The sequence below is a fragment of the Rhinolophus ferrumequinum genome, chromosome 10 (genome assembly GCF_004115265.2).
Source record: "Rhinolophus ferrumequinum isolate MPI-CBG mRhiFer1 chromosome 10, mRhiFer1_v1.p, whole genome shotgun sequence".
Classification (NCBI taxonomy): Eukaryota; Metazoa; Chordata; class Mammalia; order Chiroptera; family Rhinolophidae; genus Rhinolophus; species Rhinolophus ferrumequinum.
The window spans coordinates 27,012,588-27,028,986 of NC_046293.1; the positions used below are offsets into that span (position 1 = coordinate 27,012,588).

The 16,399-nt window shown below is 37.4% G+C and overlaps 1 protein-coding gene across 1 annotated transcript in view; it reads right to left on the reverse strand.

Annotated features, from left to right (window-relative positions):
• Positions 1-11,952: 11,952 nt before the first annotated feature.
• Positions 11,953-16,399, reverse strand: part of LRP6 (LDL receptor related protein 6) — a 125,083-nt gene continuing 120,636 nt past the window's right edge. Inside the window, exons 21-23 of the mRNA XM_033116936.1 lie at positions 15,926-16,062; positions 15,168-15,265; positions 11,953-12,692 (exon numbers count right to left, since the gene is read on the reverse strand). Of these exons, the coding sequence (XP_032972827.1) occupies positions 12,398-12,692; positions 15,168-15,265; positions 15,926-16,062 (530 nt within the window). The 3' untranslated portion in view covers positions 11,953-12,397. The remainder of the gene's footprint in view (positions 12,693-15,167; positions 15,266-15,925; positions 16,063-16,399) is intronic.

Consider the following 16,399-nt stretch of genomic DNA (forward strand, 5'->3'; position numbering starts at 1 on the left):
AGCTCTTATTTTGGGGGAAACACGGCAGCCAGAGTGAAAAACACTCAAAATTTTCATGGCAATAGACAGAATACTCACAAGAATTTTGCTTCAGTAATGGGGACAAAATTAGCCCTAGACTAAACATACTTCTGGTTCTGCCCAACAAAGACGAAGAGCAAGAACCAAAAGGATTAAACTGTTCTTAAGTAACTTAGCTGTGTTCCAGAATAAAGTTCAATAATATTTATAGTATCCAAAATTATCCAACATCCCACAAGGTAACATTGACAATGTCTGGCATCCAATTGTAAAAGCATGTAAAGAAGCAGGAAGATGAGGCCCATAATGAGAAAAATCAAGAAAAGGGACCCTGGAAATGATACAGCTGATAGAATTACTAGACAAGGACATCAAAATTATTATAATTATATTTCATGTATTCAATAAGCCAAAGGAAAGACTGAACATGTGAAGTACATAGAAATTATAAATATGATTCAAATCAAACTTCTAGAGAAGAAATCTATAATTCTGAGATGAACAATAGACTTGATTGGATTAACAGGAGACTAGACATTGTAGAAGAACAGATAAGTAAACTTGAAGACATAGCAATAGATCCAAAATAAATAGAGAAATAAGACTGTACAAAAAAATAAAACAATAATGAATTGTGGGTGACTTCTACTGGCCTAATATATGTGTAACTGGAGCAAAGAATTTCCAAATTTGATGAAAACTATAAGCCTACGGAACCAAGAAACTCAATGAATGCCAAGCACACACACACACAAAAATGTAGAAAACTACACTAAGACACATTATAAATTGCTCAAAACTAGTAACAAAGAAAAAAAATCTTGAAAGTATCCAGAGAAAAAGGCACGTTACATACTGAGAAACAAAAAAATGATAGCAAATTTTCTTGTGAAACCATACAAGACAGAAGACAATGGAGTACCTTCTTGAAAGTATCAAGAGGAAAAAAGCTGTCAACCACAGAATTCTATATTCAACAGAAAGGTATTTTTAAAAAAGGAGGTGAAATAAAGATTGCTGGATTCGATTTTAAAAAGCCAGACAGAGCTACATGAAGCCAAAACAAACAAACAAAAAAACAAACAAACATTAAAGAGATTATGTTAAAAGTAAAAGGATGGAAAGAGAAATACCATTATAACACTAATCAAAAGAAAGATGAAAGATAGAGTGGCTATATGAATATCAGCTAAAGTAGATTTCAGAGCAAAGAATATTAATATTAGTGTTAATTAATATTAATGTCATTTAATAATAAAGGAGTCAATTCATCAACAGTACATAATTCTAACCTTTATGCATCTTCTGCTGTGTGTGTGTGTGTGTGTGTGTGTGTGTGTGTGTGTGTGTTTTTCCACACCACCAAGAATTCTCCAACACCAGTTGGGTATCCTACAATTCAATTCAATTCTAATACTATCTACCTGGGGATAGTGTCAGATCCCACAGATTAAGGGATACGCCCCATTATATTGACACACACACACACATACACACACACACACACCCGACACCAATTGCAAGTCCAAGTTGTCACCTGGGCTTCTAATTGACAGGCTATATAGATCAGAAGTTCCCATGATCCCCTCCTTGGTTCAATTAATGTGCTAGAAGAGTTCACAGAACTCAGAGAAGCATTTTACTAACTAGATTACTAGGATTTTATAAAAGGATATAACTCAGCAACAGTCAGATGTAAGAGATGCATAGGGCAAGGTATGAGGAAAGGGACATGGAGCGTCCATGCTCTGTCCAAGCTCACTACTTTCCCAACACTTCTACCAGTTCACCAACCCAGAAGCTCTCTGAATCCCATACTTTTGGGTTTTCATGGAGGCTTCATTAATTACCTAGGCGTGATTGATTAAATCTTTGGCCATTGGCAAATGATTCAACCTCCACCCCCTCTCCCGATTACATAAAAATAAACAAACAAGTGAAACAGAAACAAACTCATAGATACAGAGCATTTTGATGGTTGTCAGATGGGAGAAGGGTGGTGGATGGGTGAAAAAGGGGAAGGGATTAAGTAGAAATTGGTTGTTACAAAGTAGTCATGGAGATGTAGGGTATAGCATAAGGAATATAGTCAATAGTATTATAATTATGTGTGGCGTCAGATGGGTACTAAATCTATCGGGGTTATAGATGGGAGGTGGTTTGGAGGCAGGTTGACAAAGGTAAGGGGATTAAGAAATACAAACTGGTAGTTATAAAATAGTCCTGGGGTTGTAAAGTAAAGCATAGGGAATATGTCAATAATATGGTCAATAATATGGTAACAACTAGGTATAGTGCCAGGAGGTACTAGCCAGGGAGAACACTTCATAAATTAAATGAATTTTTAACAACTATGCTGTACACCTGAAATTAAAATAAAATAATATTGAATTTCATAATATTTCATAATATTAATAAAATAATATTAATTAGTTAATTAATTCTTAAAAAGGCATGCATATTTTGGGGTAATGGAACTGTTCATTACCTTGTCTTGTTTCAACAGTGTATATATCAGAAAATTAATCACTGTATACTTTAAATTAATGCAGTTTATTGTATTTCAATTATATTTCAATAAAATTGTTTTAATTTTTTTAAATGAAGACAAAATGAAAACATTTTCAGACAATCAAAAGTAGAATTTGTCAGGAGTAGATCAACAGTAAAAGATATACCAAAGGAAATTCTTCAAGCTGAAGAATTATTCCAGACAGAAAATCAGATCTATACAAAGGAATGAAGAGCACCAAAAAACAATAAATATATGGGTAAGTAAAAATATTTTTCTCATCTTCAAATTTTTAAAAAAGACAATTGACTGCTTAAAGCAAAAATAACAATGCATCATGACACAAGATGCAGAAGAAAAATGTATGACAGAAACACAAAGGACTGGAAGGGGAAAAGGAAATAATCTGTTGTAATGTTCTTATTATGTAAAGTGGTGTATATTTCAAGATAGACTATAGAAAGTTAGAGATGCACACTGTAAATCATACAGCAATTACATATAAGCATAGCTAATAAGTCTACAGTGGAAATGAATGGAATACTAAAAGATACTCAATTCACAACAAGGCCAGAGAACAGAAAAAAGAACAGTTGGGCTAAAAATAGCAATATGGTAGATAAACCCTATATAGAAAGACTACATCCAACAACTGCAGAATACTAATCAAATGCCCATAAAACATTCATTATTATAGACCATAGTCTGGCCCGTAAAAACAAGTCTCAATAAATTTAAAAGGATTAAAATCATACAGAGTACTTATGACCATTATGAAATTAAATCTAAAAATATCAGGAAAATCACCAAATATTTAGAAATTAAACACACTTTTATGTAATTCATGGTTCAAAAAAGAAATCACAAGCAATACTGAATAATGCTTTGAACTGAATAACGAAAACATCAAAATTTGTGAGATGCAGCTAAATCATGCTTAGAAATACATAGCTTTAAATGCTTATATAAGATCTAAAATCCATGATATAAACTTGCATTTTAAGCAGCAGCAAATTTAACTCAAATAGGAAGAAAATGGGTAGAAAACAATGAAATAGAAAATGGACATACAATAGAGAAAAATAAATTAGAATGAGAACTGATTTTTGAGATCAGTAATATTGATAGACCTTCAGTTTGACTCACCAAGCTAAGTCAAATTACTAATGTCAGAAATGAGAACAGATAGTAAAAGGATAAGGGACATACTTTATGCTAATTAACTGACAACACAGATAAAATGGACAAATTCCTTGAAAGATGTAAATGATGAAAATTGACATAAAAAAATAAATCGCCCTAGAGCTAAATTGAATTCATACTTAAAAACCTTCCTGTGATACACATCTTTGCCTAAGAATCACAGCACTGCATAGATCTTGAGGGCCCTGACCATTTCCTTCCCATGGAAGCCCCAAGAAAAAAGGACTCATTACTGGACAAAACGTGAGAGTCTTCAAGGCCATGCAGTTGGATAATTGTAGTGGGGGAGCTTTTGGTAGGATGATCAGAACTCAAAAAGCTCTCAAGAAAATCACTTTAAGAGATCCAAGATGGTGGAGTAGATAAACACTGTGCCTGCATCCTTCTATGAACACAGTAAAATTACAACTAAATTATAAAACAACCTGGAGAACCATCTGAAGTCTAGCTGAACAAAAGTTTTATCACTAAAATTACAAAGAAGCCACGTCGAGACTCATAGGAGGGGCAGAGACGCAGAACTGGCCCCAAACCTCCGTGTGGTGGTTGAGAATCAGGAAGGATATCTCGGCAGTGGAGGCTCCCCTGGGAGGAACAAGGGACCCTAGCCCCACACCAGCATCCCAGCCCACAGTACTGGTTCCAGGAAGAGGAGCCCCCACAACATCTGGCTGTGAAAAACAGTGGGGTTCTGACTGACTTGGAAGGACGGAAGGTTGCGGGAAACCCAGACGTCCTCTTAAATGGCCCGTGGACAGGCTCTCTGGCTTGCAGGCACTCACCTTGGGGTCCAGCGGAGGGACAGTGACTCAGTAGACGTCAGAGACGTACAGGAGGGCAGACTAAGGTGTGTGACTTTGGGAGGACTGGAGGACAGTTGGCATTTAGCCTGTGTGAGGTCCTTTTCCCGTGCAGCCGGCAGGCAGGCACCACCTTTCCTGTGTTGAGCCCTCCCCCTATATTTACGGACAAATCTGAACCTGATTGGCCTGGTGAGCTCTGTGGTTCTACCCTGCTGACTCACTGGGGTCCCGCCCCACCCAACTTCCCCAAAGCTGGAGGCACTTTCTCCAGCAGCAGCTCTGCCCGCACTGTACTCTTTCCTGGAAAACTATTGGAGTATGGCAGGCCACTGGCAGGCAGCAACTGGCCTCAAAGTGCCGTGAGACTTTTGCTGAGTAGCTCCAGGCTCAGCACTGGCACCAAACCAGAATTTACATTAACCTGGTGACCACAATTCTTCCCACCCTAGTGACTCCCTGAGGCCCTGCCCTACCCAACTTGCATACCTCATGAGGCTCTATCAGCGGCTGAACCTTAAGAGAGCCAGCAGGTTGCAGCAGGCCTTGGAATGTCCTGGCTTTTTGCAGAGCTACCCCAGGTCCGGTACTGGTGGTAGATGTCCTTAGTTCATAGTGTGGCCTCTCCCACACACAGCAGTGAACAACCATAGATCATTTTGTAACCCCTACTAGGTACTCCCCGGCTGGTCACAGGCAGTGGGTGACCTGGGCTTGCACCAGAGCCCCTCCCAAGATGCCCCAGAACCAACATATTTGGAGGTTGGCTTCAGACCACAGCAGAGCACTGCCCAGTTAGCCCCATAAGTGGCACACACAAAGGGCAGTCTCAACAGGCACCAGAGCCCACTGGGGTAAATCCTCAGTGGAGTAAGAACACCGCACAGCAGCCCATAAGCTGTGGACATGGTCAAACCCCATAGCCAGTCAGCCTGAGGGTCAATCCCACCCACTGACATGCCAATAGCAATCAAGGCACAACAGGAGGGCACACACAACTCACATGAGGGACACTCCTGCAACACCCAGAGCAGGTGACCAGGGAGACTGTGCCACTGGGCCCACAAGATAACTATTACATAAGGCCACCCAGCAAGACTGGGAGATATAGCAGCCATATCTAGTATCTAGAAACAAACACACACAGGCAGCCAAAATGAGGAAACAAAGAAATGTGTCCCAAATTAAAGAACAGGAGAAAAATCCAGAAAACGAACTAAACAAAATGGAGGTAAGCACCCTACCAGAGTCATGGGGATGTAATGTACAGCATGCGGAATATAGTCAATAATATTGTGATAGCATGATACAATGTCAAATGGTTGCTGGACTTACGGTGATCATTTCTTTAGATATATGCTGAATAACTGGTGTACCCCTGAAACTAATATGTCAGCTATGTTTTTAATAAAAATCTTAAAAAAAAACAACAACCACTTTAGTCGGCCATATAGCTTGTGCTGTATAATGGGCTGTCTCTCTTTTGAGAGGTATAAATTCCTCTGAAGTACAGAGCAAGACAAGAAAAGGGGTCATGGGGAAGGAGGCCTCTACTAGGCATTTGCACAGAATAGGATACTACCTAGGTGTTTGGCCTCCAGACACCTTGAAATACTATTCACTGCCTAAAATGCTTTATGTACAAATAGTTCTGGGAAGGTAGTGGAACTGGCTGCTTTGAAGAGTCAAGATTCAGAAAACCCTATTAGACTAATACCAACATATACCGAGAGAATCAATGAGTTCAGACATGACTTCTCAAGTAATTAAAATGGAACAGAGATTAGAATCTAAATCTCAATTCAGTGTCCTTTCCCCTCCACCCACTGCCAACTGTCTCTGATTAAAATTTTACACTGGTTTTTCATACTCAAAGTTGCTATTTCCTGGTCATTAATCAGTTGATTATCAGGGGAAAATGGGATACTTAGCACAGTACCTGGTACACAGTATATGCAGGCCTAATGTTGGCAAAACTATGCTTTTTTTTTTAGCCTCTTTTTGGGGAAGATTGGCTTTACTTGATGACTAAATCTGAATTTACAAATGCAAATCTCAGAATTTTCGAGGGCTCGTGCAAACATAAATATCTTCCAAATTCTCAACTGGGACCCCTGTAACAAAAAAGATTAACAAGAGAAAGCATACGAATGTTTTACGTGACACAGGAGCCCTCATTCAAAAATGAAGACCCAATGAAATGGTTAATCCTGAGTGGGTTTATGCTAAGTTTGATGAGTGGAAAGTCATGGAAAAAATATGATGAGACTAATAGTATGAGCTACGCGTAGTGAAATGGGGGAAACTTCACAAGGCTTATTCATTCCGATTCCTCCGTTCCTTCCTCTTCTAAGCATGAACCTTTCCTGTGGGTACAGGAAGGCACCTTTCACATGAGGGTTTACAATCTGCTTCCGGGGAAGGTCAGAGTTACTTCCTGAATATGCCATTTCTCACATTCCTTCCGCTTAAAATACTCAACATGCCGAGGTGTCATATTTTGGGGTAGCATGGCCGGAACCCCAATAACAGTAACTCATCCTTTAATTTTACAGAAATAATGCAACCACATACAAGGCAAAGAATTTAAAAAGATTGTATACACTTAGCTGAAAACCTACCTGGGGAAAGAACCCCAAACAATTTGCACTGTTTCCCCCATTCTTGTACCTGCCTTTAAGCAGGCAAACCACCATAGTCTTTCCATTCCTTTCTTTGACTCAACTGGAAATGGCACAACTTAGCGTGATTTTTGTTTTCCCTCCAAAGGAAAGAATAGGAGGGGTCAGCACAAGAGGCCAAGGTAAGCTCAGATTCAAAAGCATCTGCTAAGGGAGACCTTTATATTAAAACTTGGTTTCCATTAACCACCTCATGTTTGAGCTCAGCTAATGCCAAATAAAAAGTCTTTCTTCCAAGGTTGTATTTTATTTGAAATGCAACAAGCAAGGTGAGTTTTGTCGTGTCTAAAACACAACAGTCTTTCACAGCAAAGTGATTTTAAATTCTTGCTGAAAAGAAATCACACTTTTATTTTCCACTGTTTTATTATAAAAATCAACATTTCATTTGTTACAACTCAGCTTATTGTAATAATCAAAAGGGGGATTTATACAAGGTATTTTTATACAGTTTACAATTAAAGCACTTATATTACAAAAAGGGGGAAGTGAATAGTGGACAAGGGCTGACCAAATGTTGGCCATTAAAATATAAATACATCCTTGCAAAGCACCATCGTACCAAAGTCCATGAACAAGAAACACCAGCTGACTTTAAGACAGTAACGAAGATTAAAGCTTAAGAAAAATTTTAAAAAACACAAAGGATAAACATCTGAAAGCAGCACCAGATCCTTCACTTGCAAATAAGGCTAGTCCAGCTTAACCATCTTGGTATCCTCTTTACAATTTAAAAATTTTCCTTGCTAACCCCAGATACTTATTTGCTTTTTTCCTTTTAATATTCATATTAAATGTGTGTGTGTGTATATATACGTATATATATGTATATATCTTCATCCCTGCCCTGCTTATATTTGATTAAAAAAAAAAAGAATGGACAGTTAAGCAATAGTAATTGTCTATAATTCTTTGGTGTTAACTTTTAGGGAATCCCTAAGCAATAGTAGGGAAAAAAAAACGTTTTTGCTAGGTCTACAGTGCACTTCTGAGTACAAGAAATAGCTTAGTTTATCATTCTGTATAGTCATGAGGATTTTTTTCAGCACTAAACTTAAGGGTGGTTTAAGGATGCCTTACAAAAACGAAAAACAGTAAAGTGTACCTGGACTGAAGGAGGGTGAAGATAGTAATTTCATTCTAAATCATCTAGCTTACCCTAAGACTGTATCTCCGCCACCCCCCCCCCCCCCGCCCCAACTCAGGTACAGGCTTACTTTAATATGTGGAATCAAAAGAAACAAAGAAATATCCTGAGTATATGGAATCACAATGGTCCTAATTTTAAAAAATTAAATTATGAATGTCAAATGATATATTTCAGGTCCAAAGTCCTCTAAAACTTTGAGAATTTGAAGAGCTAAATTTTGAGACTATAATGAAATGATGCCATTCCAGAAGTCAGAAACCACACACATGCTACCAGTACTTTCTCAAATCATCTGTTGTATCTCTTGGCTCATTTTAAGCTTGGGATAAGGAAAGGAATATCAAACAACATCAAATTTCCTGAGTTTGAGAATTCTGGGAACATGTTTTAACCAACACTTATTATAAACTTCTTTTGACTACACTTAGTAGTCATAAAGTTCTATTCATGTCTACACTTAGGGTGTCCAGTCTCATTTGTGGATGTCCGAATATTTGTCAGTCAACTGATATTTACATACTCATCCACATTCCAGAAATGTGAATGTCATTTATACAGACTTAAGCATTGCACTTATTGAAAGCATGACAGATGTGGGTATTAAAAGCCTATGATTTTTGTCTCTGAGTTTTGTTAGACACGAAATGGTAACTACTACTATGCAGCTCTTATGGGATGCATATCTATGGAGTTGCACGTTTCCCCTGCAAGAGATAAAACAACTTTAAAAACTCTATTTCTAAGCATATAATCTAGGCACAGGATTGGACTGGAAAACAGCAGCAGCTTATCTGTCTCAGAGAAGTAGTCTTGTTTAAGGAAAGCCTCTCTGGTTCCACACATAAACAGTCTCTACTCTGATTACTGGTACCAGGTCATTAACAGGCTAGGGAAGCCTTGGCTACTAACTCTACTGCAAGCATTCTTCATTAATGGGCCTTTGCAGCAAAACAAAAAAGACTTCCCCCGAAAACTAACTGCTACCTAATACAATGGAGGTTATTTTTTATATGCTATTATCAAATGAATTGGCCTTATACAAGTTATTGACTTTATTTTTAAGTGATGAACAAATGCAATCCTCGATCATCCTAAAATTTTATTGCTCAAACAATCCCCTCCAAATTATCCTCCTATGTTAGATGTAAAGTCTTCATTTCTAAATACATCATCCCTTTAGAATAGTTGTTATCACACTTATGAAAGGGTCAGAGCAAAACCCGTTCAAGTGCAAAGGGAGAAAAGTTTCGAGTCATAAAAGACCATTTCAATGCAGAGTAACTTGGCATAGCACACAGAATGTATGCTATGCTAAAGTTCATTTCTCAGGTAATTCTAATCACATCAGTAAGTGGGAATACTTTAAGATATGTTCAAAATAAGTACTTTTGCATTTAAGAAATCTAATGAAATGTTCTTCATTTTTCCCCCATGCATAACCAATCTAGCAATACACCAAATTCAAAACTCCTTTCCACTTTTTCCTGATTTGTGCACTCATGTTTAGTTTTTATCCTGTTTTTCCAATTAAAGCTCTTGTGTTTAATAATCAAGATAGTTTACTGAAGCTTAACTGTCCATGTAACCTGAGGAGGGCCAATAACTCTTTCCCAAATTTTGGCAATTCTCTCATTTAAAGGTACTCCCCAAAATATTAAGAATCCATCTCAAAAAACCCCAGAAAGAGGATTCTAAGATTAAGCTGAACTGCCTTTAAATAATTTCAAATTGGCACACAAATTAGCATTTTGCAAGAAGAGACCATTGCCATCGCAGTACAAGCACTTGGACTGAGATATAACAAGGCAGTATTCTTCTTAGTTCATTATAGTGCAAGTTTCCACACGGGAAGCCCACCAGATAAAGATGCACATTTAAAAATGTAAACATATAGAATTCTCAAATTCTAATTGATACCCAGTTATTGCTAACCTTTCCATCTTCATTTAAACATCAAGTGCCCCTGTGTGTCACAGAATGCAACTTCAGTGTCCATTCTGTTCGGCTGGGAGCACTTTGCTCCATCAACAGGAAGAGTTAATGCTTGTCTGACTGAAATTCAAGACACTGATGGATTACCATTTATTTATATGCAAAATCAAGTGCACCTGATTCTTATAAGGTGTCCCCAACAATCTAGGCATTATTCTGAAACTACATTGTTTTCTCTTTAAAAAGTTTACTTAGGCATTTTTTAATTGCTTGAAGAGTTACTTCACCCTGCCGATATTCTGAATCCTTTCTTCCATCGTTTTCTCTGAAATCCAGAGAGGCCTCAGCAAGGCAGAATTTTAAAAACATCACTCAATAACTAACTGCCTAACATCTGTTAAAGTAAAAAAAAAAACACAAACATTAGTTTAAAAACACATTCAATTTTAGCAGAGAAATGCTGGAAACATGTAAAAAGCAGAAAACTAACTTCTGGCAAGGTGGCAGAGCAGTGCTATAGAATCATTCCACAGGTCAGCCCTAACAGCTGAAGATGGAGCAGCCCCAGAACCCGGCAGGTCAGGATTACATACAAACCCTCCATTATTCCCCTCCACCCGAGTTCTGACAGCTGAGAAGTTAACAGTTTGCCTTCTCATTTAATCCACATTTTAAATTTGTTAAATCATCTTAATCCATAATGGGATAAGAGAGAACACACACAAAAATATATGAGGTGATTATAAGAATAATTTGTGGGTAATTTGAAAAAAATCTAACATTCACATTAGGTAACAGAAAGATATTAAACTCATGTCACACATTAGAAGAGGTATGTATGTAGACATCATTCTGAGAAAAAATTGGCCTAAAGAACATGAAAATGTCACGAACAGTTAATAAAGGGAAAACCTAATGATAACAAAAAAATTCTTTTTAAATAGATTGTCTCTAACCGGAACATATTTAAATGTTTTACTAGGAAAAATATATATAAAAATGATTTCATATTGTGATATTATATGCTGAAAGTACTGCAAGGATATAAGATTAATTTACAACAAAAACATAATGGTTAAATTTGTTACTCTTAAACACTGTCTATATGTGTTGTAAAAAGACATTTTAATGAGCATTAAAACAATTTTAGAAGAGGAGCAATAATATGTCTAACCTTTGATCATTATGCAAAAACAGCAGTCAAATTGACGAGCTAAGCCTACAGGGGAATGGAGCTAGTATAAATATTAAAATGAAACCCTAATTTAGAAAATTCCATTTAATCAATCCTCAGATAAAAAGCTTTCAGTAAATCACGGTATCTTGGCAAAATGGCCTACAAAGCTGCTGGGGAGGAAGCAAGATGAAAACACCTAGAGAAAAAATTAATTTTTGGAAGAATGTGAGCTCTAAGGTAGGGACAGAAGACTCGCACACACAAATAGCCTCACAGCTTCTTACCAGACAGCTGATCCTTCCTACAACAGCAACACCCAGAATGGATTTTTATAAATATTTTCCTCATTAGACTTGTTGGATTCCTAGAGAAAACAAAGCCCTTTGTCCATAGTAATAATTCCTTTTTTCTTCTTTCATGATTTCTTAAACTTGTTGGCCCTCAAATGTTAGTCAACATGAAGGCTATTTGGCTACTTCCAAGTATCTATGGTTTGCTGCTCTGAGATGGACTTAATTTTTTCTTTTTTTTTTTTCTTTTTTTCTTTTTTTTTTGGTATCAATAAAGCCGACATTCCTGGTCAGTGATGCCTTTATTATTCCTGTTTCCTTTCTACTCAGTCACTTACCGGGTTTAAGGCATGCTCTGTGTATTTAGTTTGCAAAAATAAAACTTTTAGTACAAATTTATTTTTATACAAATTTTTATGGCACAAGCAGCAAATTTGCTGTTTTAAGAAAATATATAAATATCCTTTTCTTCTGTACAAATATCTCCAGTATTCCCTACCCCATTTATAATTTTTAACTGTACATGGTCTGCCTCATCCTTCTCTAGTATCTCCCTCCCCCCCTCCAGATCTCAACCAAATTTGTATGTACACTTTTGCGTTGGAGGCAGTCAGAGGAGGAGGGCCCCTCCTCAGGAGGAGTCTGTACAAGGAGAGGGTGGAGGTGGGTAGAGGTGATGAGAGTAGCTCCTCTCTGTGTATGGAGAAGGTGGGCAGCTTTCATAGTTCTCTTCTGCTGACAAGTATTGGCTTCGGGGTGTGGGAGGCGGGGGCACAGGCTCTGAGTCATAGTTCAAGTCACTCGTGTAGCCCTTGGCTGTTGCCACTGAGGTCATTCTCCGGCTGGGAGCATAGTCACTGTCACAAACATCTGTGCTGCAGGGCGTGGTAGGGGGTGCAAAGTGCCGGTAACTGTACGGCCTGTAGCTGGTACCAGGAGAAGATCAAGAGAAGCAGAGTTAGTTTTATAAAAAAGTGGGTTTCCCTACCAGAACAGAGAGGTATTAGATGTAAACTTCACTTTGAAGATAATACACGACTACAATTTAAATTTGCACACACACAGGCAATTTTCAACGGCAGACTGAAAGAGGAAGACCACGTGTATTTTGTATTTGCAAATAAAATGTGATCAGAGGCAATTAAAAATGGATAGGATGGGAATGCAGAGGAAAACTCAATCTAGATGCTGGATATGCTCTTCTACCTTTAAGTTCAATTGTATCACGGAACAAAAAAGAACCATTTATAGTTGTACTTCATGGTCTTTGGAAAATCTCTCAGTTACACATTTAGCATTTAGTCTGTGTTGTGGACCTCATCAATTTCTGCCACGTCACGATCTGTGAGAAATATGGGTCTTTACCTGTTTTACACTATTCAAACATGTTAGCATTCTGTCAACATTCTTTCACTGCTCTGTAATTTACCTGATGAATAATTTAATGATGTATGAAGACTTCATTCTCTCTTTAAAACTCAAATACCGTATGTACAAGGCAGGCTGAATACTGCAGACAGCCGAAGGGGCATATCTATTCCATTACTGTTACTTACTATCAGCATGCTGTGGACTGGAAGAACGCGCTTTGACACCCGGTGTGTAGAAAGCATATTGTCATAGGGTGGCTTTAACTGAATGCCAAAATGATAAATTCTAAATATCCACATAGGGCCAGTCAAATTTTCTAATACGTATTTCAGAGACCTCATTTATTTCTTATACTTGTTTATTTACCTTTTCAAGTAATCTATAGCTGTTAATCAAGTTTGTAGCATGGCTAAGTAGAGGAAAAAAGCATTGGAAAGAGAGGATCATACTAGTGAAAGTAAGAGCTGACTTAAAGTGCTGGTTTTTCTATCATTTCTACTTCTACCTGCAACTTCTTATACCATTTATATTCTAAACATGGTCGTTAATCTTATTTATATGCTTTCTCTCCAAAGTAACTGTAAGAGAAGGGCAAGTGCAAAACTGAAGTAGCAATTCATAAAACATATAGTGACTGTGCCACATAGTGTCCCAGGACACAGCCACCAGATATCACTTAGGACTTAACAGAAACAGATGCCAAAAGACCAAAAAGTTACATAACCCGCTAAGCAGGTTTTCTCATGTATGTTTTTTTTTTTTTTTACTACCAATATTGACATGACATCACAGTATTTCTGTCCAATCATGTGTTGAGCCTTGGTGAAATTTATTGGCTCAACATGTAAAAGGCCCAATACTTCCATTTTCATTAAAAAAAGGGAAAGAACGTTCCAGTTTAGACAAAAATTTCAACAAATGATAAAAAGTTTCACTCAGAAGAAATAAACTGGGTTTGAGATGTGGGAAATGATTAAATAAGAATTGTTGTTTGATGTAATTATATTCATTTAATCAGTCTTATTCAATTAAAGAAATTTAAAATTTTTCAATAAAATTTTAAGCCTTTCCTCCCCCCAATTTTCAGGTTTCTGCCTCTCAATTTTGGCTTTTTAGAACAAACTTGTGGGCAGGGAAAGCAACATTTACAATAAAACGTAAAACTCAGTTCCGAGTCAAGCCTATCTCAAATAGTCTTATCTGTAAACTGAAGTGAGAATTCTGAGATAGTATAAACAGTTTGTATTTGATTTCTATATATCTATAAGATTACATATCAGGGCCATTTGACAGGAAGGCTAGGAAACACCTTTCCTAGACAGTAACAGGCACTTGAGGATGCCAATAAATACCAGGTGTTTAGATTGAGAATATCAAGCTCTTTACTTTCTGCCAGCCTTTCAAATAAAAGGGAAGGATAAGGCCAACACACTAGTACCTAACCTGCTCAATGTATCCTACAGACTCACAAATGAGCACAAGAGCAGATCATATCCCCCTTTTTGGCTTACAAATATATTTCATTTATTTTAGTGAGTCACGATCTAATCTATGCAACTATATGAGAAATTCTCATTTCAGATGGTAATAACCTATGTAAGTAAAGGGCTGAACTTAAGCTTCTCTCAACTTGTCTCAAATTCTGTGCTCTTAGGGTTCTCACAACTCTCTGAACCATAGTCTTATCCCAATATTCCATCCTCAGACTATCAATCAAACCTAACCTGCGCAGTAACCTATTTTGAAATCAGCCACTTTGGTGAGTAACTTTTCCTTAGAACACTGACAAAGGACTGGGGACTCTATTACTCTAAACGACAGCACTTGTTGTGACTCTCTTTTTAAAAATGTATAATGACCTGAAAGAAAAAATTTGTGGTAAGGGGCAATGTCAGCATTTACCAAGACAAGATGCCAATTCTCTCTCAGTGATATTACCTACTCACTTTGGGCTATATCAAGCCCACAACTAGAATACTTCATCCTTCTAATATATACTTCGATTTACATTAGAAGAGGATGTGTATTACCTGTAGGACCTATGAGTGGAAGGACTGTTAGAAGAGTAACCAAATTCCATAGTGTAATGTGATCGCTCTGTGGCTGGGGATGGTGGAGGGTTCAAAATCTAAAAGGAAAGATAATTAAGTTATTAAAATAACAATGGTCTATCCCAGACAGAGACTATTAGACTTTCTTTCGGACTATTAGACTTTCTTTCAACTTCATCTCTGTTCTTATTCCTTTCCTTTACACTATTAGCACAAGACTTCCTTTCCAAAGAATTGACCTCAAATAGTATTTTAGGATTGTGGCTCTCCACTTCTTTAGATACAGTTTCATCCTGGCTGAACAGGGCAAGGTAATGAATCTACAAGTCACTGTTTTAAGTTCAGTACAGCTGGGTTCTGAGTTTTAAAAATTATAATTGTTTAGAGAAAAATCACTGACTTAGGAGAAATACCACATGCTCTCTCTTTTGGGAGGTCATGGAATGAAGGTCCTACGCCTCCAGAAGGTACTATTAAGTAGTTCTACTTTTACCTAAAATATGAAATTAATGTCCAGTGCTTTCAAATATGCTGGTTCCTTACACAGGAAACCTAAAGAAAGATGTGTAAGTTTCGCATGCTGATGGTAAAGACTTCTTGGAGCCTTATATGCCTAAATTCTATACTAAAAAAAATTTTACATTACCATCACTGAGTACCCACATTTAAATTAGTTGAAAATCTATGATCCTATTTATCTTAGCATTCAAAATGAAACAGGAAAACAGACTGCTTACTGCAGGGAAGTAAGTGCCTTTGGTGCTTGAAGAACTACTTGATGACGCTCCTGTGACGTGGGCTCGGTCATAAGGGGGTCCACTGCTTCCCCCCATAATACTGAGGGAGCTGATCATTGATTTACCTCGAGACATTCCTAAAAAGAAGGAGCACAAATACCAAAGATGAGTAAGGACTATAAAAACGCATAAAATAATTTTATTTGATACTAGGATTACAAATATCAACTGAGAGTTTGATTTTGAAACAATTTATGCCGTCTTTTCCTAATAATAATTGAAAACACTTAATGGAGAAGGGAAATGAATGTTCTCTAGAAGTGAACACTTCCACTGAAAGCTGGCCTAGAACATGGCCAAAAACAGCTCACAACGCTTCTCCACCAGAATGGAGGCAGCGCTCTTCAAAAGAAGAGGTTTCCAACCTCTTAGAAGATTTGAAGAATAAAAGACTGTGAAGAGTGGAGGTTGTGG